General features: G+C 33.7%; 1 protein-coding gene across 1 annotated transcript; it reads left to right on the plus strand.

The window, feature by feature from the left end:
- Positions 1-22679: 22679 nt before the first annotated feature.
- LOC110651470 (G-type lectin S-receptor-like serine/threonine-protein kinase LECRK3) lies at positions 22680-26381 on the plus strand. Its single transcript, XM_021806823.2, has 3 exons — positions 22680-23192; positions 23370-23426; positions 23974-26381. Exons 1-3 carry the CDS (start codon positions 22739-22741, stop codon positions 25503-25505), a joined length of 2043 nt encoding a protein of 680 aa, XP_021662515.2. The 5' UTR covers positions 22680-22738; the 3' UTR covers positions 25506-26381.

Consider the following 26381-nt stretch of genomic DNA (forward strand, 5'->3'; position numbering starts at 1 on the left):
CGAGAAAAAATAGGATGAGTGAGAGATATATAAAGGGGAATGACTAACAGACCCATTGCTTTAAGATTTTGGATTAGATGTGGTATTAAACTCATAAGTGTCTTTTAATAAGTGTTGAGTTTTTTAAGAGGAGAATTAAAATTCGATTTTTAAAGAATTCATTATGAGAAGAGACGGTCATAAACTCCGAAGGAGAAATGGTCATAAACTCTGAAGAATTAGTATTTTGTATATTGTAAAAAAAAAAAAACATAAAAAAAGTATTCATTATTAAGAGAGATAATCATAAACTCCAAATAATTGATACTTCGTATACCGTAAAAAAGACATAAAGAGATACTCTGCTATATCTCTGGTGCCCACTCTTCCATTTTCTCTTTTTTTTCTTTTACTTTCACTTTTCTCTCTTCTTCTTTATGCTGAAGGCAAAGGCACGTTACTTGTTAATCTGATGAAGACCTTAATTTATCAAAATAAACCAAGTTAAAAAAGCAAACTGGAAATCGCTATAATCACTTTCTCAATCGCAAAAGTGGATAAATTATAACGAAACAAATTAAAACAAAATTATATGATTACTCTTTCACATTACAACCAATTAATTCATACCAATATATATATATATATATCAATAAAATTTAAGTTCTCTTTCATTTTTGAATCATTAGTTCAATTATATCCAAAAATTTTAAACTTGTCTATAAAATCTCATCCATTTCATATTGTAGCCTTTGAACTCACTCGAGTATTAATCTAAAAGTGATTGCTAATCGTAAGTAGAAAACATATATAGTAGGCAAAGAACATGTCTCAATCAAGGCCAAGCAATAAAAAATATTCTCTAGATAATTGAGGAAAGAAAGAAGAATAATTGAGAGAGATATATAAAGAGGAAAAAAACAAAGGTAGCATCCATATTTTGATGCACTTTAGTCCTCCCCCCACACCCAAAAAAAAAAAAAAGTCATGTCTGCATCGTGAAGACATGGATATGTACCTTTCACTAATGGAGGGTTGCTTTTAATTTTCATGGACTTTAAAGAATGATATGGGCGTTAGCTAGCAGTAACATTCATTCACAGCTGTTCCTTGATGCTTACTATGTGACTTGTTCTATCCCATTATAGAGATACATGAAAGCAATAGCTCACATTTTATTTTCTTAAAAAAAAAGAGGAGTTCTAGATCAGGTGGGCTAATTATATGCATGCGTATATTCCATGCAGATGTATATTTGAGAGACAAAATTCTTCAAATAATTTGGTTCATATGTCAATCATGTCTTGGCCTGTTATAGCAGGACAATGATATAAGATCATGGTAAGGTTGGATCCTTTGCTTTTTTATTTCCTTGCTTTTTAGGGATAGTGGGGTCCTAGGTTGAGTTCTTCCCTTTTCACTTGGAATAAGATGCATTTAGAGAAGGGAAAATGGTTACTTCACCTTGGATGTTATAAGCTATGAAAAATTATTAGGTAATCTCATAGCACTAATTTTAGTGTTTCTTGTATTCATATAAATGTAGATTTTTCAATAAATTATGAGAAGTGAATCTCATATCTATGTGAGTGAAGGACCACATGCTTCTAATGTATTATAGAATTGTCATAATCTATATATAGATAAAACATACCCAAGTAAAATTAAAAGGTGAATAAATTTTTTTTTTAATAAACAATTTTGTATTTAACTTTATTTTTATGTTTAAAATATTTTTATTTTGTTTTAATTTTAAAAATAAACAAAAAAAATACTTTATATTTTTATTATGAGACTAATAATTCATTGATCAAGTGTTGTTTCATAATAAATTAAAACTTGAGAGTTTACATTTTAATGGTCCTTTACTTAAAGGGTTCAAATTTTAATCTCAAAATCAACTGTTTCTGAATTGTCAGCCTTTATTTTTCGGGCTAATTATGTAAAGGAACAATTTGAACCGTTGGTCAGCCAAACAAGGCGGATGGAAAAAGTTGGTCTAGGGTAGCTGATACTATGAGGTTGTCGGATTATTATATGATCATTTCCATGTTTTTCATAAATGATCAAAGTCACTCCACTTAGAATTAGCAGCAGCAATAATAATTCATAAAATTAACATACAGCAGTGATGTGAATAATTGCCCTTACCATACATATAACTTACTCATGTTATGCCTCTTCTCTTCCATAGGTACTTACTAGCTGTGCCCTATTGTAATATTATATGTATGATAACGGGACCATAGCATATAATATCACAACAAAAATATTTCTGATACACAGGATCCTCTAACGAGGTAAGTGTAGAGCATACGTATCTCTGTTTACATAAGTATAACACACCTTCTAGGGTTTTCAGGAGAAAGAAGGAGAAATTAGAAGGCCATAGATGAAAACTGAGAGTTTTTATTTTAGAGAAAGCTTGGAAAAACTTGATTACAACTGAACTGAGAGTCTCTTTATATAGGCTTGGAGACACTAATTTTTACAGGCAACCGGGTAGCAACCTGCTACCGATACTTAAAAGTAAAAGTTACACACTCAAAGTAAAAGATATACTTATTACATAATATTGCCGATAGGCTTTAACTTTAATTATGGCTTTGTTGACAGGTTGAGGGTCTGGTAATCAGAGTCATCTGAGTCATCAATTCCAAAAAAGTCCTTAGGCCATTGTCCATGTTCTGTGGGAGAAGGTGGGTCAGCATTCTCGATGGCTTCATGGGCTTCAATGTCCATTGGGTCTTGGAAATCTTGCCAGATTGGATTAGACCAATCTATGGGTTCATCTTCAAGGGCTCGGATGGGTCCAAGGGACATAAAGTTCACATGAGGAAGAGCCAGGGGCTGGTAATTATTTATCTCACAAAGATGCTCAGCCAGCTGTCTCCTTAGTGGTCCCATAGTATCTTTTTCTAGAATCGAGCCATCATACGTTCTCCACTCATATTTAGAATTTTGAGACCAAAGGAGTCCATCAGGCCTCCTGGAAAAGGGTCTGTGCATGATAAACATGGTCTTGATAGTGGGCTGAGTCCTGATGGGCCTTTCTTCAATTCCATGGACCTATATGAGTCGTTTGAGGCTGTATTGCCATGCAGAGATGGGCTTAAACCATTCAAGGATCCTAAACAGGAGGTCTTGTTTGTGCTGTTGAGCGTATACTGATGAAGTGTCAAGAGAGGAAACTCTATACCCGCAGAGTACAGAGTGACCATACACCATAGGAGCCATAGTTCTTTGAGAATAAGGTCTCTGTCAGGATGAATGCTGAAGCAGGTTAAAAAAGGATTGTCAGGAATGAAGAGAGAGGAAGAAGGGAGTAATCCTCTCAAGGTATTTCTAGCACTCAAGTAATGAAACAAATGGTCTTTTACAAATTGGGCTATCTTTGGAATAGGTTGATTGGGAGAGCAACCTGGAGGGAAACTGTCTGGCATGGGGATGAAGAAAATAGGGGTATCTGGAGAGGATGAAGAAGCCATTAAGATTAAGGGGAATGTAAAATGTGATCTGATGAGGTGATGTTCTTTGGGTCTAGATAGGAGGTCTGGGATTAAATTGTGCTTTCCCTTTATGTGTTGGACTGTGAATTTATATTTAGAGAACTAGTCCTTTAGCCTTAATAGTTGTGGTTCTGGACGTGACTTATTCTTGAAATCCAGAATCTTTGGGAAGGATGAGTTGTCCATGATTACAGTGAAATGGTGTCCAATGAGATGAAATTCAAACTTTTTGATACCATTTTTGACAGCCATGATCTCTTTATACACCGAGTGATAATGTTTTTGTGATTCTGGGAATTCACCACTAGCATGACCACAGATGTATTTTTCTCCTTGAATTTTTCTCCTTGAATTCACCACTAGGATGAGTTGTCCATGATTACAGTGAAATGGTGTCCAATGAGATGAAATTCAAACTTTTTGATACCATTTTTGACAGCCATGATCTCTTTATACACCGAGTGATAATGTTTTTGTGATTTTGGGAATTCACCACTAGCATGACCACAGATGTATTTTTCTCCTTTAATTTCTTCAATAAGGACAGCACCCCAGTGGGTGTCACTGGTATCAGTTTAGAGCGTGTGATGTCCTGTACTGAGAATCTTAAGTGGTGGCGGATTTGAAGCCACTGCTTTAAGAGCCTTGACTGCCTCTGTTTGTTCTTTTCCCCAAAGAGGTGCAGTCTTCTTGAGCATCTTTGAAAGTTTGTAGGTTTGAGTGACGACATGAGGAATAAAATTTCTGATGTAATTGACAATGCCTAGGAATTGCTGTATCTGTTTTATCGACAAGTCTTTGTCAAGGAACTTTAGCAATTCTTTTGCAATGTGTGGCCTTGGCTGGTACTTTCCATCTTTGAATCGCATTTCAAGGAAATCAATATCAAACTGTGCCAAAGAACTTTTCTTTTCGGACAACATTATGCCATAAGATTCCACTATAGATTGAAATGTGGTCAGGAGTGCTTTATGAGCCGTGACATCTTTTGAGAATAGTAGGATGTCATCAATGTAGATGAGGGCACTGTGGAGTATGGGCTCAAATATTTTTGTCATGGCTTTTTGGAAAACAGAAGGTGTTGTCTTTAGGCCAAAAGGGAGAACAGTCCATTGGTATTGGGTTGTGGGAATGCAGAAAGCAGTTTTGGGCCTGTCCATGGGTTCAATACCCAGTTGCTAAAAACCAGCTTTGAGATCAAACTTTGAAAAGATGTGGGCTTCATGAAGTTGGGTAAATAGGGCTTCAGGCTTGGGTAGTGGAAATTTATCATCTTGTAAGAAATGGTTAAGAGGCTTATAGTCAATTACGAGCCTCTTCTTACCCCTCAGTTTTTCAGATTGTTTGTCAATTACGAGCCTCTTCTTGCCCCTCAATTTTTCAGATTGTTTTTCTATGTTAAAGGCTTGGCAAGCTCATGGAGAGGATATGGGTTCTATTAGGCCTCGTTAAAGCAACTGTTTACATTCCTCTTAAGCCAAAGCCAGATCTACTGGATTCATTCCCAGGTGTGATGCCTTGGTGGGATTTATGTCTTCATTCAATTTAAATGGTAGATGGACAAAGAACTTCGGGTTTCTCTATAAAGGGTGATGATGATGGAACTGTGCATGGGAATCTGCACAAGACTTCAAGAGAAGTTCTTTGTGTTCTTGAAACTCCATTGAGGCATCTGCTAAGGAATACCGTTTAGGAACAGAAGTGAAAGGTTGGAAGTGTCTTTTGTATTTCAATCCCTTTAGCAGAATCTTCAAATGTTTTGCTTGTTGGTATAAATCAAACCCAATCAGCAAGTCTTTATCAGGGAGGTCTGATCCAATGATCTTGGTCCAAAGGATGTAGGTGGGAAAGAACTGAATACCAATGGGTTGTTTGGTAATCAGGCTAGTTTTGAAAATATTTTCATCAGCTGCTTTGAAATACTCTGTGTGCGGGACCCAATATTCTGGAGGGAGTATGGCTGGATTCATCATATTCTTATGGGCTCCAGTGTCAAGAAATCCAATAACATTTATGGACTGCTCATATTTGCTTGTTATATAAAGAGGCATCTCCAAGAAATTCAGTGAAGATGGCATTGATTGCTTGCAGGATAGTTAAATGGCAGAGTTGAGCTTTGTGATATTCTCTAAGGGAGGCAAACCAATCTTGAAGAGTACTAATGGCCCGAGAAATAAATTCCCTGAGAACAACATGGGAATCAGCGCCTTCTTCAAGTATCTGGACGTCTAGCCAAGCTTTGAATTCTGCAAGTCAGTCTCTCCATTTGGATGGAGGTATGTCATCCAATGTGAACCATGGGCCTGAGCTGGGCTTAGACTGCTGTTGGGCATTTGGGAGACCAAATCTAATATTGGATCATCCTCAGGTATTTCTACTTGTGGATCTTGAGCCTGGGGAGGCCTTGTAGGGCCTGTAGTATCGCTAGTAGAATCCGTGGTCAGAGAAGGACCAGTTTGAGATGAGGTTGGTTACTGTGGAGGATCAGCCATGAGTAGAGTTGTAACATTCATTTTTCCAGATTCACTATCCTCACTGGAAAAATCATCTTCATTATGGGAAGAATCATCTTCTGAGTCAGAAGGAACGGATATCATGTGCTGAGGTGGTGGTTCAGGATGCATCTTTTCTTTACCCTTGTCAATTTTTCTTTTGGTGGCTTGGAATTCATTAGAAGAGGATAAACTACTAGGCTCATATTTGGAGGGTGCTGGAGGAGGTATTGGTTTATGGAATAAGGGAGATGGGTTATAAGTTACAGGAGTAGGATCATAAGAGTAGTTGAAAGGACCAAAAGGAGAGTAGGTAGGTTCAGGTGTTGCAAGGAAAGTATTTTGTGATCTTAGGGCAGAGAAAGGGCTGTAAGAAGTAGGTGCATCGATTGGCCAGTGAAGATCTGCTTCAACCTGAGCCAATTGCTTCTTTAGTTTTCTGATCTCAGCTTCCTTTTGGGTAAACTCCATACCAAATCTCCTTTGTTGTATCAAGGACTTAAGATCCTTGTCAAGCTGCACAATCTTCCTTTGTAATTCTCTGTACATATTTTGGGCAAATGCAGTAAAGGAATCCACCTTTTGATCAATATGCTGAGTTCTCGTAAAAACTTGATTAATTTTAGAATCAATTCTTTGCAGTGTCTTGTTCTGAACCGCTGCGTTCTTTGTTTGCCAATTTAGAACTTTCTCAGCTTGGGTGATTGGGGTTGTCTGGCCTTCAGCGTCAATTTTGGTTGAGTGGATAAAGGGTCTTGTAGAGATCTTGGTTTGTTGATCAATCTACTAGGCTAGCGGGGGAAAATCCGCTTCTTATGAGACAGGGAAAAATATCATGCATGGTTGCACTAGAGGCAATACAGGAGGTGGAGCAGGAGGAGGAGGACAAGGTCGTCCTTCTTTTCTGATGATCTCCAGGGCAAGTTCATAAATTGGGAGAGGATTCTTCTGCTTGGTTTCTTCATGGATGCCTATCCATGGACTATTGTCAGGATAATCTTCTTTGAGAATTTGAGGAGATTTACAAGAAGCTTTAGAATGCTTGGTCAGCCTATTCCAGTTTTTGTCTGACAGAGGATGATCATATTCATTTTCTCAGTAATTGTCATAACAGTCAGGGTCACACATTCCAGATCCTGGGAGATCCCAAGGACAATGACCATCTATTCTCATGGGATAAACATAGTGGTTGTCGGGTGTTACTGCCCTGATAGGATAATGCTTTTGCTCTTTCTTTAATGGCTAGATCATCATAGTCTGAAATACAGGTAAGGAACCTGTGGAGTGCCTGGGTGACTTGAAGGTAGTTTGTATCATTCCATCAGTATTTCTTCTGAAGGAAGACTCGGTGATTTGGATTGACTGAGAGGTTGCATTGATCTTTTCATAGTTGGTTAGCCAGGTCTTTGGAATGAGCTGCTCAAGCTCACCTCTAGGTAGCTGCCTAGGTATTTGGACTATTGTTGGAGTACACTCAGTGTCTGCCAGCACCAGTAAGGCATCATTCAAAAAAGAGGGCTGTGACAGATCTATTGCATGATCTTGTAGCCTGTAAATAATTTGATGATGCAAAGTGGCCATCATTGATAACGTCACTTGTTCTGCTCCCATGAGCTGGACTTGTACCTTTAGAGCGGTGCAGAGATGAGGATCTCACAGAGATAGATTATAATTGGGGAAAAATGTTAATACCACACTTCCAGCATAGAGAGTGGTACGACATGTTCGAATGACCGCATGTTCATACTGGAGGAATCTAGTGTCAAGAAGTGACACTCTAGCAGTTACTGGGAGTCCACGTCTTCCATGTAGACTGAGAATAAGTCTTACTGCTCCAAAGTATAAGTGAGAATACCCTTCTTGTCTCCATTTGGGAATCAACGGAGGAGGAATTTCCAGAGTAACATATTGTTCAGCAGAAGAGCTTTGGAGGGAACATTGGTCCATTCGGGATGCTTGGACATATTCTTTAGGAAGAGATCTCCTAGAGGAGATAAGGGATTTGATATTTCTGGTAAGAGAACCAGAACGTCTGTAAATATTATAGGGACTAAGAAGAGGAAGAAGAGATTCCCCAACCTGGGCATCCTCAGGTAAAGTGGCTATTTCTATAAGGTTATCAATGCGAGAAGAAAGAGTTCTTCTAAGAGGAGAAGAGAACGAGAGAGAAGAAGTAAGGTTTACAATCTTAGAAGGAGAAGGTTGCTGAAAAACTGTTTGGGCAGAAGGTGTAGGTGTTTGACAAGACATGATTGAGACAAAATCTCTTTACTTATCTTCGAAGTATGTATAATACTCGTATAATCAGGCTCTGATATCAAGATAGGCCGGAAAATATTTATGACTATAATTTTATTGTAATTATATTTAACCATTTATATATTATTATCATAAATTTATGACAATAAATTTTATATATTTAATAGTAAAAATTGTTTCTGCTAAGTCTAATGCTTCTTATAAAGCTCATAAATTTATTTATAATATGAAATGATATATAATGTAATTAAATGTTTTAAATGTTTTATTTAATTATATTACATTTCATGTCTCATTAAAATATAATTTTATTGTATTTCAGATATCTTAAAATTAGAATGTAATAACTAATAAATTTTAATTTATATTTTGATGTATCGAATTCGAGTTTCAATTGGTTTTATTTCATATCATTTCCAATGCATTCTCTTCATTTCATTTCCCTTTTAATTCTTTGCGAAATCTCTTACTTTATCCTGATTTTCTCTGCAAAAGAATCATGTGAGATTCATAAATTTTACAAGCCAATTAAGATGAAGAAACAGTATGGGAATTCAATGAGTCCGCGAAGCAACCGATGCAATATGCAAACAAGGATGAGGACTGGGAATCCTTTGTCCCATGTCAACTCTCAACACCATGGGCCTTTCAGATTACTAAAGCGGAAACAGTTCTTGCACAAAAATAAAAAAATTGCAGTGGTCTTGAGCATTCCAGGCCATATCATTGGACTTTCTCTTGGGCTTGCATTTGAATTCCAAGCCTCAGATCATATATAAAAAGCCTAAGTACAATATATTTGATAATTTAAAAAAAATTATCATAATAGAATATATCTAAAATTTTTAAAATATTTCATATACGTTATTTTTTTTAATAATAAGATGGTTAATTTTTTATCATTATAAGTAATTTTTTAAAAAAATATTTAATTATATTTATGAAAAATTATGATATAATATTAGTTATAAAAAAATCATTTCCTTAAGAAAAATCTTATTCCCAAATAAATTTATTACTTTAAAAATTCATACTTTATCTATAAAATTTTTTTTCCAAAATCTCTTTAAAAATAGTGTAATTTGGTTTCAAAAGGAATAGCATAAATAGATTTAATGGAAGCAGTAGCTTTTTCACACTTTGAAGGAAAATGAGGCCAGGGCTGTGGCTAAATGCTATGACAAATCACTCATTGCTATCGTGGATTGCATCCTCAAAATAAACAATATGAATGATGGGTTGGTTAAAAAGTCAAGCTTGTTCTACGAGTACATCAATAATCAATTGAATGGAATGAATGATTGTACCAGGAAACAGATTTCTTGAACTTGTAACTTGGCATGATTAGAACTTTCTTATCTAAGTTTTTGCATATTTCTTTCTCTTGTTAATAGGAAAGTAAATATGTTAGCTGATCAAGCAGCAAAGTTGTGTCTTTCAGATAGATTGCCTTGTGATTGTCTGGCAATCAGCACGGAAGTGTTGTTGTCCTTGCTGTAATTGTTGCCTTTTTGCCTTGCAATGCATTATTGTGCAATTAAAAAAAAAAAAAAAAAAACACTTGTAACTTGGCAATGTCTCTCTGATGTTGTCTCCCACTTTTGGAATAAAATAGAAAATGGGTTAGTTAATTTTAGTTTCACTTTTGGTTAGCTTCAAAAGTATTTTCTGATGAGTTTTGAATCCATTGGTAGTTTGTTACTATGTTAAAAAAGCAAGGGTAAAAAATATAGTAGAAAGTAATTTTTTTTTATTTGAAAGGGGGAGAAAAATAAAGTTAGGAAGTGTATTTTTATTTATTTTTTTATTTTTAGAAGGCAAAAAATAGACACTCTTTAATAAAATTATAATAATTTAATTAAGGCGTACTAACCCTTATATCTTACTCAAATATACTATTCATAATCGATGTGAGATCTCGAATAATTGATCTGTAACTGATGAGCATTATCACCAAAACATAAAGATTAAGTTAAGTTTGAGTAGGCTTTTTACCAAAGGAAAATTGCTAAAGGTTTTGAGTACATAGGGATGGCAACGGATTGAGTATTTTGAATATTCGACCTGATGGAACCCTAATAGTATGGAGCTTGGATAATATATAATCGGATTCAGATTTGTTGAATAATAACTGTGACGATACGAGTTTTGTATATTGGATATCTATTACTCAAATCTATTTATATAAATAATTAATTAAATACAAAATATATATTTTTATAATAATATTTATAAAGTTTATATATTATATTTTAAATAAATAGAATTTAAATATTTTTAACTCCGCCTAAGTAGTTTGCGCTTAGCCGGTTCCAAGCCCGGATAAAGGAGGAAGGTTGCGGTAGGTGACAACCAGCGTAAAAATTTTGTCACACCCTATGATATGGATTCAAATAATATAAACGTTGGGGCGTTCTCTACTAACGGCGTTCACCGAAAGCGACGCGCCATGCCGGCGCCTGGGTGTGGTGTTAAGTGAGCAAGGGTTCCCACATCATGGACGGGTGTGGGTAAAGAAGTTAGTCCATAGGACAGATAGTAGAATAAATAGTGGAACAAAACACAAGATAGACATAGAAAACAATAGAAGATATCATAGAAGGAGACCAATTAGGAAGGAGCAGGATAGGAGGAGGATCAGGGTTGGTACTTAGAATGTTGGATCACTTACAGGAAAATTAATGGAGCTTGTGGATACCTTGGAAAGGAGAAGGGTGAATATTGCTTGCATTCAGGAGACTAAATGGGTAGGCGAGAAAAGTAAGGAAGTGGGTAATTCAGGGTACAAACTGTGGTTTACCGGAAAGGAGAGAAACAAGAACAGAGTGGGCATAATCATAGACAGGACATTGAAAGACGCAGTAATAGCTGTGAAAAGAGTAGGAGATAGAATTATACTAGTAAAGCTAGTACTAGAAGGAGAAACAATAAATATAGTTAGTGCTTATGCCCCACAAATAAGACTAGACAGTGAGAGTAAACAAAGGTTTTGGGAAGATATGGATGATTTAATGCAAAGCATACCGAATGAAGAGAATGTTTTTATTGGTGGAGATTTGAATGGGCATGTAGGAAGTAATAGACAAGGTTATGAGAATGTTAATGGAGGTTTTGGTTTTGGTAGTCGAAATGAGGAGGGAAAAAACATCCTGGATTTTGCTATGGCATACGACCTAATACTAGCAAATACCTATTTCATAAAAAGAGAGTCACATTTAGTGACTTTCAAAAGTGGGCAACATAGAAGCCAAATCGACTTCTTCTTAACTAGGAAGACAAATAGAGCTCTATGCAAGGATTGCAAGGTCATTCCATGAGAGGCTTTAACAAGTCAACATCGGTTGGTGGTCTTGGATGTCAAGTTTAGGAACAATTCAAGTAAGGTCAGAAGAAATAGTGTAGCTCGAACAAAGTGGTGGGAGTTCAAAGGAGTAAAGCAAGTGAAGTTCAAAAATGAGCTTCTCGAGTCCGAAGTATGGAAGCTGGATATGGAGGCCAATGATATGTGGATACAGATGGCATCAAAGATTAGAAAAGTAGCTAGAAAAGTACTTGGAGAGTCTAAAGGACATGGACCACCCTCAAAAGAGAGATGGTGGTGGAATGAGGAAGTACAAAAGGCTGTGAAGAGAAAAAGGGAATGGTATAAGAAATTACCTAAATGTGACAATAATGAGGCATATGAACAGTACAAGATAGCAAAGAAAGAGGCAAAAAAGGCAGTTAGTCAAGCAAGAGCACAGGCATTTGAAATGTTATATGAGAAACTTGGAACTAAAGAAGGGGAGAAAGATATTTATAGATTAGCAAGGAGGAGAGAAAGGAAATGTCAAGATCTCAATCAAGTTAGGTGCATTAAGGATAAAGAAGGAAAAGTGTTAGTGAAAGATGAGGACATTAAAGAAAGATGGAGAAATTATTTTAATGATCTCTTTAATAATAGTCAAAATGGTAATAGCGTGAATATAGATTATAGAACAATAGAAAAGAATGTGAATTATACTAGAAGGATTAGATCTTTAGAAGTAAAGGAAGCACTTAAGAGAATGAAAGTGGGTAAAGCCTGTGGACCCGATGAAATACCAATTGAAGTGTGGAAGTATTTGGGAGATATGAGAGTGGCATGGTTAACTAAATTATTTAATAAGATTTTAAACTCAAAGAAAATGCCTGATGAATGGAGGAAGAGTATTTTAGTACCTATTTTTAAAAATAAGGGAGACATACAGAGTTGCTCAAACTATAGGGGAATTAAACTCATGAGCCATACTATGAAGTTGTGGGAGAGAGTTGTGGAGCATCGACTACGTTATGATACTTCTATCTCTCTCAATCAATTTGGTTTCATGCCCTGTCGTTCAACTATGGAAGCGATCTTTCTCATTAGAAGCTTGATGGAGAAATATAGAGATGTAAAGAAAGATCTACACATGGTTTTTATTGATTTGGAGAAGGCTTATGATAGTGTTCCAAGAGAGGTCTTATGGAATGTGTTAGAACAAAAGAGGGTATCTATTAGGTACATACAAGTATTGAAAGATATGTATGAAGGAGCAACTACTATTGTGCGCACAGTGGGAGGGGACACAAGAGATTTTCCGATCTCAATTGGATTACACCAAGGATCAGCCATAAGCCCTTACCTTTTTACATTAGTTTTGGATGAACTGACGAAACATATACCAGAGAGTATTCCTTGGTGCATGATGTTTGCAGATGATATTGTTCTGATAGATGAGACACGAGAAGGAGTCAATAGAAAGCTAGAACTTTGGAGAAGTACTCTAGATTCAAAGGGTTTTAAGTTAAGTAGAACGAAGACAGAATACATGCATTGCAAGTTCAGTGAAGGCCAAACTGGTGATAGGGAAGGAGTTAGTTTGAATGGAGTGATACTGCCCCAAAGTAATCACTTTAAATATCTAGGCTCAGTCCTTCAAGTAGATGGGGGATGTGAGGAGGATGTTAGTCATATGATTAAAGCCGGATGGTTGAAGTGGATACGTGCCACGGGAGTTTTATGTGATCGTAAGATTCCCAATAAATTGAAAGGAAAATTTTATCGTACAGCCATACGACTGGCTATGTTATATGGTAGTGAGTATTGGGCACTGAAAGAGTCGTATGCATCTAAGATAAGAGTTGCAGAGATGAGAATGTTAAGGTGGATGAGTGGCCATATTAGACTAGATAAAGTCCGTAATATGAGTATTAGAGAAAAAGTAGGAGTGGTGCCAATTGAAGATAAGTTGAGAGAAGAGAGATTGAGGTGGTTTGGTCATGTGAAGTGTAGACATACGGAGGCTGCAGTTAGACAAGTAGAGCACATTAGGTTAGAGGATAGAAAGAAAAAAAGGGGTAGACCTAAATTGACTTGGAGGAGAGTAGTACAACATGACCTAGAAGCATTACACATTTCTGAGGATTTAACCCAAAATCGTTCAGAGTGGAGAAAACGAATCCATATAGCCGACCCCAAATTTTTGGGATAAAAGCTTAGTTAAGTTGAGTTGTAGAATTTAAATATTTTTATAAAATTTTAAATATAAATTATTAAAAAAATATTTTTATGTAAATTTTTAATTAAAATATATAAAATTAAATAACTTTATATATTTTTCGATTAATAATAATTGAATTTAAAATAAATTTAAGCAGTTAAAGTTATATTTAATAAAAATGAACTCGAGTCTTAAAATCCTATACACGAACTCATGTGTCCAAAAGTTAAACAAACAAAATGGGAATACTGTGTCATAGAATAAGTAAAGAAAATAAAGTAAAACAAATGAATATTTAGTACGAGTGATTTAACATTTTTATTTTTAAAGTGAAGTTGAATGTTCAATTTCCATGAATAGAAAAAAATGCTCGTTGAAAGTGTTCGCCTCAATTACTTGTTTGACTAGTAATGCGAGTCCTAAGAGTTAAATGTTTAAATCAGCCTTAACGTACACTATACGCTGTAGTATTTATGATCCGAAGTCTTCTACAGTTGTCTATCAATTTAGTTATCTTCTACTATTTATTTATTATTATAAAATAGGGAATTAATAATTAGAAGAAGAAGAAGTGAATGAGAAATCAAAGTATGGCTTTACGTGCACTAAGTGTTAATTCACACAAATGTCATATTCTTGAATCTATATGGTTAATTATTGTCAAGTTAATATGTAATTTCATGTATAATTTTTATTTCTATGAAATTGTGCCACTAAATTTTAAACATGCCTCCATTTAAATTAAATAATTATAATTTTTTCATATATATTGATATATGTATGTGTATTACCCCACTAAATTTAAAAAATATTTTCATTTAAATCAAATAATTGTAATATATATATATTTCAAATTCTCCATTAATTTAGTCATCACATCTTCCTTTTTACAATAATTTTTTATAACAATTTAATTAATCTAATATTAGATAAAATAATTGACATGGTTATAATTTCTATATTATACATTTTTTTTCTAATTTGATTATGAAAAATTTTCATTAAGGAAGAGACTCCGATAATACCAATAAAAAAATTATTAAAATTTTAAATTGATAAAAAATATGATAAAATTATGTTAGACTTCACTTTGATGATTTTTAAAATACTCGCTTGATCTATTAATGCATAAAAATTTAATAAGAGTAATAGAAAATATTAATTTTCATAAAATTATCATTATATCCTTCAAAATTTTAATTTTTTATGGGCTAATGCCCCTTAATTATGTGGGTCCCTCTCTATATTATTATTCATTAAATTAATATATAGAGTCTTATATTATAAATTAAAATTTAGATATAATATCATTATAATTATTAAAATAGAGAGATTGTATATAAGTTGTTGCGGATGTTCCTTCCATTTCTATAATTTCTAGAGCAAATGCTAAACAAAGAATTTCCACCATTAGTGTAGGTTCTTTTTTCGCACCCATTACGTAACATCTCCATTGAAATTAGTGCAAGACCTTGCATTATTCTTCTTCTATTAAAGTTTGCAAGAGATGGACCATAAGAGTTGAATGATTGACTTGTAATGCAAATCCCAAGAGGTTAAATGTTTAAATCTGCCTCAACGTACACTACACGATGTAGTATTTGTGATATGTAGTCTTCTACAGTTGTCTATCAATTCAGTTCTTTTTTTTTTTTTTTAATTAGTTAAGAATGCAATATATACGAAACAAAAAAGATATACTTTTTTTATAAAAATTATGATAATTTTGTCTAAATATGTTAAGTGTTATATTTCTCTCTCACACACGCTGACACACGTTATTCACAACCAATATAAAATCTCAAAAGACCACTTCTCTTCTACTCTTTTTTATTATTATAGAATGGAAAATTGGTAATAATAAGAATATTTGCTATTTGAAAGTATATAAAGGAGAAATGAATGAAAAATCAAAGTATGGCATTACGTGCACTGTGTGTTAATTCACACAAATGCCTTATTCTTGAATCTATATATATATATATATAAAGTTTTCATTTTGAAGAATTACTCTACTCAATTAGTTTAATTGTCCCACTATTCATATCAACTTTCATGTATAATTTTTATTTCTATGCAATTGTGCCTCTAAATTTAAACATTTCTCCATTTAAATTAAATACTTATAATTTTTTTTTCATTTTTCAATATATATATGTGTATTATCCCACTAAATTTAAAAATTATTTTCATTTAAATCAAATAATTGTATGTTTTTAGTATATATATGTATATATGTGTGTCCAAATTCTCCATTAGTTTAGTAAATTACATTTTACTTTACAACAAAAACAAATTTTTTACAAAAATTTAATTCTTATAGTTTTAATATTTATGACAATTTAATTAATCTTTAAATTTGAATTGATTGCTTTGATTTATAATTGAGTAATAATAAATTTTGACCAAAGAAAAACTATTCTTTTATTAGAAACATACTTTAAAAACTTACTTCTTCCTAAAATTAAAAGGATCAAATTATAATTTTTATCCTATTTTAAAAACTAAGTTATAAATTATCTTAATTTTAGTAATCACTTTGTCGAGACAAGTAATAAGATATAATTTTAAACAAATAACATTATAAATTAAGACTCTGTTTATTTCATAAAAAATAATTTGTACATAAAAAATATTTAAAAAAAATATTTTATATGAAATTATTTTTCATTGTTCGATTGTAATAGTAAATTAAATTATTATATTTATATCATATATGTATTGACGTTTTTACATTTCAATAAAATTATCAAAATTTAGAACATATAAAATGATTTCCTCATTTGAAAAGAGGAAGTTATTTAAAAAAAAAGTTAATTTTCTCTTTGATTAAGAAAATATTTTTAATTAATTATTTTTTTTGAGAATTCTAAAATGCTAAAAAAAAATAAAAAATATTTTCTATAAAACAAATCAAACTTAATTTTATAAAAGAAAGTGAATGAGAAATCAAAATGGGACTAGAATGGCATAACGTGTACCATGTGTTAATTTTCCTTAGGACGTTATGGAAAATAAAATTAAGAAATTTATTTTATTAGGCAAATATTGATATAATTTGAGAAATTTTATACTTGGAGTCATTAGGTCAATAATTTATTAATCCAATATTTATATCGTAGTCTAAAAGGTTAATTAAGATTTAAATTTTGACAATTTTTTATTAATTTCAAAAATTTTTAAAATATTAAAAAATTGAAGTTGAAGGATTTAAAGGTAAAATAAAGTGAGACTATGAATGAAAACGACTACAAAATAAGGAGATTATAAATTACATAATTTTTATAAAATTCATTTGAAAATAAAATAAAATAAAATTCTTTTATATTTAATTGCAACCTTTGCTTAGTCAAATTCCTCATCAAAGTATGATCCTGTGAAACTTCATGTAATCAAATTGAAATCGAAAGGAAGAAATTATCGAAAGAAAAATTAAACATGCTAGCCAAAATTGAAAGGCCGAAATTGACGGAAGAATAATCAAATTTACTATATATTTGATTTTTTTTTTTGTCTTCACTTAATATTTTTTTTTCAAAAAAATAAGTTGAATAATCTTTGTTATTGATAGTTGGATGCGACCCTATTGTCATATATGTAATATCATAAAAGGGTACAATCAGAGAATACCTAAAAGATGGAAGAGAGATAGCATGAGTGATAATTTAATTATGTATGATAAGGACTCCCGACTTATCTTGTTATTTAATTATGATTATTAGATAGCATAGTTTCATTGTTATTTGGATTATTATTAAGAAAAATATTATTTTAAATGTGTTATTAAAAATTATATATATATATTCTCAGGAAGGGCTTTACAAGAACGTGGGATAAAAAGGTGTTTAAAAAAACATTCCACGTGGAATAACCTATTTTTTAACTTTATTTTTTATATATAAAAAATAAAACTGAGTCTTAAAAAAAAGTTTTACAAGAGCGTGTAATATTAGATTAGAAGAGTGTCTTAAAAAGTGCCATGTGATATGGTACCTTTTTTATCTTTATTTTTATATTTTTTATATAAAAAGGACTTAACTTATTAAATATTAATTTTTATTTAAATGTTTTTCAAATTTTAATTACTAAAATTTTATTTTATATTAAAAAATAATTATTTAAAATTATTTTTACTATATCTTTTAAAAATTTTAAAATTATATAGTTTATAAATTCAGACATTATAAAACTCTATTTATTATATTATATATTTCTAAAAATTAATTATTTTTTTAATTTCAATTATGTTGGAAAATGGTGAAATATGTTTTTAAAAAATATTAATATAAATTTAAATAATTATTCTAAGAAATTATTTATAAAATTAAAAATTTATTATTAAAAATATTTCTTATATTTAGGCTCCATTTATTTCACATAAAATATTTTTTAAACAAATATTTTCTATATTTTTTAGCATTTGAAGCATTCAAAAAAATAGGTCAACGAAAAATATTTCTTGTTAAACAGACAATTGAGTTATTTTTAAAAGAGGAAGTCATTTTCTATTTTTTAAACTTTAACAAACTCATTAAAATGTGAAAATATTTATATATAAGTAAAATAAATACATACAATTAGTTTAATATAACAACAAAAAAATATTTTCATGTAAACATAGAAAATATTTTACATATGCAAGTTTTTTTTCATGAAACAAATAGAGACTTAAAATCTAAAAATTTTAAAAATAATACTTCAAAAATCACCATGTGGCATATGTATTTTTTTATATTTTGTTTATTATTTTATTTGTAAATTAATAAATTTGAAGGATCAAAATTAAATTTGATTACAATTAATTTCTTATTTTAACTATAAAGGTGAAATTATTTAAGAGCTAATGTTAATATTTGAAATTCAGCTCATAGTTAAAGTAGAGATCTTAATAAATAGTTATTAATTATTTTATATTAATATAAAACAGCTTAAATTAGTATTATAATTACATTAATTGTTTTTTCCAAAATCAATTTACGAAAATTGGAAGCGAACCGTACCCCATCATATTTACTACTACTTAAATACTTCGTGAAAGAGTATACTACTTGGGTTGCCAACAAGACCATGTGTCGGTCCACTAGTATAAAGATGCATTATAGTAACAGATATAGTCTAGTGAAGCCTATGTTACCTAAAATCGATTATAAATTAGACAAAGACCTTTATGATGCACTAATTAAATCAAGTCCAGTGAAGAAAATAGTTAGACTGACCTAGTTAGTGTAATATCATGAACAATATGTACATATTTTGTTTATGTATGAAACTATATTTTGCATCTATGTTTGTATTACCTATGTATTGAATAGTTATAATTAATGCATGAAGTGAACTGTTAGTTTATAAAATTCCTTTATTAAATGTTTTTATTACCATTATGTTTGAAACATTGTGCAATAGAAATATATGCATTGTTATAGTTGTGAAATTCTATATTTTTAAATGTATATTTGTTACAATAAATAGGTATGGCAAGAGAATAACAAAGGAGAGATTACATAATGCCAGGTCCAATTGATCCACAACTTCTTTGACTCCAATCATAGCACCGTTCTGAAGCAATTTGGAATGGTACACTTAAGCATGAAGTGCTTACCTGCAGGAGGCAAGGGAACATCTTACACGCTAACATTGACGACATAGTAGTTCCCCATCTAGCAGATTTTGGATTTATTGAAATTGCTTGACTAGGATTCTTAGCACTTGACTGGCACCTAATTAGTGCCTTTGTAGAGCGATGGCGACTAGAGACCCATACATTCATGATACTAATTAGTGAGTGTACAATCACTCTACAAGATATAGGCATTATTTCTGGTTTGCCAGTTGATGGTTCTCCAATTACTAGGAGATCAAAGGCTGACTGGCCAGCTGTTTGTGAGATGCTTTTGGGCATTAGACCACCCCAGGCTATGATTAGAGGGCATAAACTAAAATTATCATGGCTAGCTGATGAGTTTGGAGATATTCCACAGTTTGCAGATGACTTAACTGTGTTACGCCATGCATGAGCCTATATATTACGACTCATCGGTTCCATTTTTCCTGATAAAACAAACTCACCTGTGAACTTGATTCTCCTTCCGCTTTTAGGAGACTTGAGGGAAGTTGCAACATACAGTTGGGGGAGGAGCATGCTTAGCCTTTCTTTATTGGGAACTATGTCGTGTTGCAGTCACTGAAACAAAGGAGATTTCAAGGCCACTATTCCTGTTGCAATCTGGGCCTGGGAGAGATTTAAAATAATATCTCCATCATTAAGAGATCCATCAGCAACTGATGATGCACCACTAGGTGCTAGGTATGTCCCTATACTTTTATATTAATAACAATTAAGAAATATATCATTTCATTTTTATTACATTACATCTAAATTTTTCTTTTCAACTAACAGGTGAAGTCGGGCTAAATAAATTACTGAAGTAACAACCCATGTACTACCATAAATCCGGTACAACTTTGACCGGATGCGCTCCCAAGATGTAAACTACACTTCCATAATTATAGTTAAAACATTCATTTGTTATATTTTTCTTTACATTTATCCTCACTTAATGTGTTGTGACCATTAACTTGCAGATTACATGGGAACCATATACTGATGAATTATTGGATGAGCTTCCAGACATTGTGTTCAAGGTCGTCCCATCTGGAAGGCAGTGGTGCCATTATTTTACTTTCATATTGTTGAATGGCATCAGCCTGATAGGGTGCTTCGCCAGTTTGGATTGGTTCAACCTATTCCACGACCACCGATGCAAACAGAAGAGTTGCACGAGTTTACTCTCTGATTGAGTGAGAGTAATTGGGAGCACTACCATGCCACCTACATTAATCGCTGGAATAGGCGACAACAATTTATTGTTCAGGGGCAACAAATGGTACAACCACTCCACCAACATTATGAATATATGGAGTGATACCACCGAGTTGCTAGATGTTGGATCTTAATCAGTCGAGCTACTATTGGTTCTGTGATAATAATTTTGAACACATGTTACTATAATTCATTAAATAATTTTGTGCAATAAAATTTTATTTATTACATAATTTTTTTTTTAACAAGAGGATGGAATTGCGGATTGTTTGCTAAAATTATAGAATCTATCAACTGAAAATGTGGAGGAAGTTAGGCGTACATTGAGGAATATGATGAATGTTCTAGAGCAGGAAAGTCACCTTTGCCAAATGCCTCATCCTCAGCCTGCACCTTAAGCAGCAACTTTCATAGATGAATTAGAAGAGGAGCAACCAGTTGAGCAGCCTGAGCCCTCACATAGACGATGTCGATCATGTTCTGCTCGACATCGACAATAGCCAGTTCATCTACAATCTCCACCTCGTGATGTTTTTCCCCCGCTTGTCTCATTCCACCTTTATTGCCCTGATCCTTCCGATCCAGTTCCCATGCCACCTGCACCATCTGATCCTAGTCCGTCCACCATTTTCCAACCATATTCAGAAAGTATGCCAACACAATACAGTGGTTGGGTGTCTAGCCAATCAGTCCCTGGCCCAACAGCTACATGGATGCCATACCAATCTCACTTGCACAGCAGAACCACATTTGACTTCATTGAGAGTCAACAGCTGCAAACACCATCTAGCGACTTATTTGCTCCTTTTGACAGACCATCTAGTATTGGCCCATCACATTATATTTCCCCTCCATTTGGTGCATATGATTCAGAACAATACTTTACACCATATCAGTTTGGTTCCTTAGGCCATATCCTTTCTGGTGTGGGATTATTTAGAAACTATAAACAAAGTGGTTTGCATTCTACTGCAGGGGGAGAATCATCAAGACGAGAACAAGGAGAACCTAACCAACTCCAAGATGCATAAGGTGATCCACTAGATCAGGAAGAAGGGGGACAACATCGAGTTCTTCGACCGATGCGACATATAAGGAGACCTGGCTGTGGCACATGACCTATTTTTATACTTGTCTTATTTAATATATTAAATATGTTGCTACTTTTATTTTTGTTTTATTATATTACATCTTTTAAACATTTTGCTATTTTATATACTTTTCTTAATTTATATCTTCAATTTTTCTTTTATATCTACAATATTTGCTTCTTACTCGTACAATATGATCATGAAAATACTATAATTTAATATTTGCAACTTATACAAACGTTTTATGGGAACGCTACTAAAAGTCACGTGCAGAACATATTGTGCAGTGTACCTGATTTGGTGTATGTAAAAAATTTAAATATTAAAATTTTCATTTATCATACTAAACTATTGAAAATTTAAAATAAAAAATATTCTTCATAAAAAACACACTTCAGAGATGTTATATTATTACTTAAAAAATAAATAAGTATTAAAAAATAAATTTAAATACATATTTTCACAAATTTAAATTCAAATACATATATTTACAATACGTTAATAAGCAATTAATTTTTTTTTATCTATAATTTTTTTTATAATGTATAAATACAACATATCACAAAAATAAAATTAAAAAATTTTAAAAATTTAAACCACCGGGGCGCGTTTTGCTGGAGGGAGTGAAAAGAGATTTTGCAACCTAGGACACTAATATCATAAGCGTCTTGATCTCACGAACCCACCTTAGCATGGGATGTAGTGGCGGTGTACCTGAGACGTTACTTATAGTAGTGTCATGGCTTTTGAACTCCACTAATAGGGGCGTTTTTGTGTCAACGGTGATCAAGGTGGGATTTTCATCTCTGGATGCTACTTATACTAGCATTTTACTGTCCTCCCTTTCCACATTACCCACATTTACACCGTTTTGATAAATAAGTGAAACACAATACTATTTCAGTAATTTATTTGGTACAATGCCCTTGTACTATCAATCCTCCGAAGAAATATTATGATACAGCTGGTTCCCACACGTCACTTTGTTGGACGATAGAGACGACCAAGACCACAAATACCCATCAAACCTATCACTCTTTCCACCATAAACGTTTCAATAGCAAACAAAGGAAAGAAAACCAAAATCATGCTTTGCAAGCTCCCATTAGCCCTTTTTTTTCTCCTAGGCACAGCCCTAATCTTTCCCTCTTACGAGCAAGACACAGCACAAGATTATCTGGATGCTCACAACCAGGCTCGGGCAGATGTTGGTGTTGGACCATTGATTTGGGATGACAAGGTCGCAGCCTACGCACAGGACTATGCGAACCAACGTATTAGCGACTGTGATCTTGTGCACTCTGGCGGGCCTTACGGCGAGAACATTGCATGGAGCAGTGGTGACCTTTCAGGCACAGCTGCTGTAAAGATGTGGGTTGATGAAAAGGCCTATTATGATTATAATTCTAATTCTTGTGCTCCAGGCCAGCAGTGTGGGCACTATACTCAGGTGGTTTGGCAAGACTCGCTTCGCTTAGGGTGTGCTAATGTGACCTGCAACAGTGGAGGAACCTTCATTGTGTGCAACTATGACCCTCCTGGTAAAATAATGGGACACCCAACTCTCCTTTCGCTTGTTTGGGGACAATTTCCTACTTACATTCCTAATTTTAGAGATGCGATAGCTCATAAATCATAATAAGGTGTTGAGGATTTTCTGGACACAATCAATGTAGTCTTTTCTTATGACTTTTAATTGTCTATTGTGTACAACGCAGGAAACATCATTGGGTGCCGCTATATAGGAAACTGCTCAAATTATAACTTCAATGCCGGTAATTGAATTTTTTTAACGGCAATAATAAGAATTTAATTTGCTTAAATTCTTAATGCTTATGATGATATAGGTATGGATTTGAAGTCCTTTAATTTAAATTTGTTTTTTTTTTTTTGAAATGAAAATTAAATTACTCATTGGATTTAATTTTGAAATGAAAATTACAAAATGCATTGATGAAATTTTCTTTATTTGTTTGATTCTTTTTCATACAAATTTAAATCTGAGAGACATGATCTGATTAAAAAAAATCTCTTCGATTCCAAAATTTAATATAATGCAAGCTAAAATTCTTTAAAATGTTTTTTTTTTCTTTATACTTTGATTTGAAATGTTCTTTTATACTTGTTATGAAATATTTTCAATTTAACTTTTATGTTGAAATTAAATTTCTGTCGTATCTTTGAAATAATTTTTTGATTTCTAGAAGGGAAGCCTGAAAATGTTATTAATACATTTTCTTTAGCAAATGGTAAGTGGTAACGTAGCAAAATGATGGCATCAACTATTCTTTCTTATCTTCTCTGCACCTGTGACTGCTACAGCTCAACAATCCAATATTAGCCTGGGATCTTCTCTTTCTCCCGCTGGCAGCAACTCATCCTGGCTCTCACATTCAGGTCGTTTTGCCTTCGGATTCTTCTCCCAAGGCAATGGCTTTGGTATAGGTACGTGGTTTGCTGGAATTCCACAAAAGACTGTCACATGGACAGCAAACAGAGATGGCCCTCCAATCTCCCGCAATGCAACCTTGGCTTTAACCAGTGATGGTAGGCTTGTCCTGCAAGTCATTAGAGGTCAAGCCATATCCATTTGGAATGCATCAATGCGGGCATCCTATGCTTCCATTCTAGATTCTGGCAACTTCGTCCTCTACGATGCTGATTCGAGAATCATATGGCAAAGTTTTGATCACCAAACAGACACCCTTTTGCCAGGACAGCTCCTGCGGTCTGGTAATGAGCTGGTCTCTAGTATCTCGGAAAGCAATCACTCAACAGGTAATTATCGGCTTGTTATGCAGCATGATGGGAACCTTGTCCTGTACCCAGTAGCTACCCTAAATTCAAAGGAATATGCTTATTGGGGTGCAACTACTAATTTTCTAGGAGATAATGCCACATTAACGCTCAGTGAAAATGGACTCCTGTACATGCTCAATCGTAGTGGGGTCAACGCGAAGAACATTACCGATGGTGGAAATCCTGCTGATGGGAAGACATACCGCCTGACAATAGATGCTGATGGGATACTCCGCTTGTATTCTCATAACATGGATCAGAATGGTAATTGGTCAATCGAATGGTCAGTGCCAAATGACAGGTGCGATCCGAAAGGCGTCTGCGGCATTAATGCATATTGTATTCTCTTGGATGAAGAACCTGTTTGCAATTGTCCTCAAGGTTTTGTCTACATCGATCAGAAGCAGAAAAATATGGGATGCAACAGAAATTTTCTTGTAGAGAGTTGTCTTTTCAATAATGAAAATACGAAGTATACCATTTTCGAATTGGAAAACATTGTGTGGGAAGATAATGCATATTCTGTTTTATCGTCGGCAGCAAAAGAAGACTGTAACCGGGCTTGTTTAATGGACTGCAACTGTGAAGCTGCTCTGTTTCAAGACCAGATGTGCAAGAAACAAAAGCTTCCACTGAGATTTGGGAAGAGAGATCTAGACGGCGAGAGTACTGTAGCCTTGATGAAAGTAGGGGATGGAGGCTTAACAACCATCCCTACAGAAAGCAAGCAGCCGTCAACTGGCATCTTAATAGGTGGTGTTGCTTGTTTAACTTTTTCCTTCCTAGTCCTTGCAACATCTGGTGTTCTTATTTTTAGACACCGTGCTTCAGAATATAAAGCCACCCATAATGAACCAGATACAGAATTGGCATCAGATGTCACATTGAGATCATTTACCTATGAAGAACTTGAAAGAGCGACCAATGGCTTCAATGAGAGGTTAGGAAGGGGAGCTTTGGGACAGTTTTCAAAGGAGCCTTGTCAAATGGGCAGACGGCAATTGCTGTTAAAAGATTGGAGAAAATGGAGTCCGAAGGAGAGCCTGAATTTCTGAATGAGATGAGATCAATCGGTAGAACTCACCACAGAAATCTCGTACGCTTGCTTGGTTACTGCCATGACAAAACCAACAGGCTTCTAGTTTACGAATACATGAGAAATGGATCACTTACACAGTTTCTGATAAAATCAGGAACAAAACCTAGTTGGGGAGACAGAATTCGAATTGCTTTAGAGATAGCCAGAGGGATCCTTTATCTGCATGAGGAATGTGAGGCTCAAATCATCCACTGTGACATAAATCCTAACAACATACTAATGGATGAACACATGCATGCAAAAATTTCAGATTTTGGACTGGCAAAGTTGTTGATGCCGGACCAAAGCAGGACAATAACTGACATCATGAGAGGAACGAGGGGATATGTTGCCCCGGAATGGCACAAGAACCAGCCAATCACAGTGAAAGCAGATGTGTACAGCTTTGGCATTTTATTTCTAGAGATCATGTGTTGCCGGAGGAATGTGGCTGCGAATGTTCCAGAAAATGAAGCTATTCTTGTAGACTGGGTGTCCAGCTGTTTTGAGGAAAATGAATTGCACAAGCTGGTCAGTGCAGAAGAAGTAGATGAGCAAACATTTCAGAGAATGGTTTGTATTGGACTTTGGTGCATCCAAGAGGATCCATCGGTTCGTCCATCAATGAAGAAGGTGGTTTTAATGTTGGAAGGTTTTGCAGAAATACCTATTCCTCCCAGCCCTGCTTCTGGTAGCAGTACATTCTAGTTGGTGTGGTTTTTCGATCGTCTCATTTCTTCTTTAATTTATATATTTTATCGCCCTACAGTGCATGTGCCTTGAACCTACTTTATTTGTTGTTGAATGTTGAACTAATCTAATATAAATTGTAGATGATGATTAGTTTTTCCGA

Source organism: Hevea brasiliensis, chromosome 12 (genome assembly GCF_030052815.1).
Source record: "Hevea brasiliensis isolate MT/VB/25A 57/8 chromosome 12, ASM3005281v1, whole genome shotgun sequence".
In the NCBI taxonomy this organism is placed as follows: Eukaryota; Viridiplantae; Streptophyta; class Magnoliopsida; order Malpighiales; family Euphorbiaceae; genus Hevea; species Hevea brasiliensis.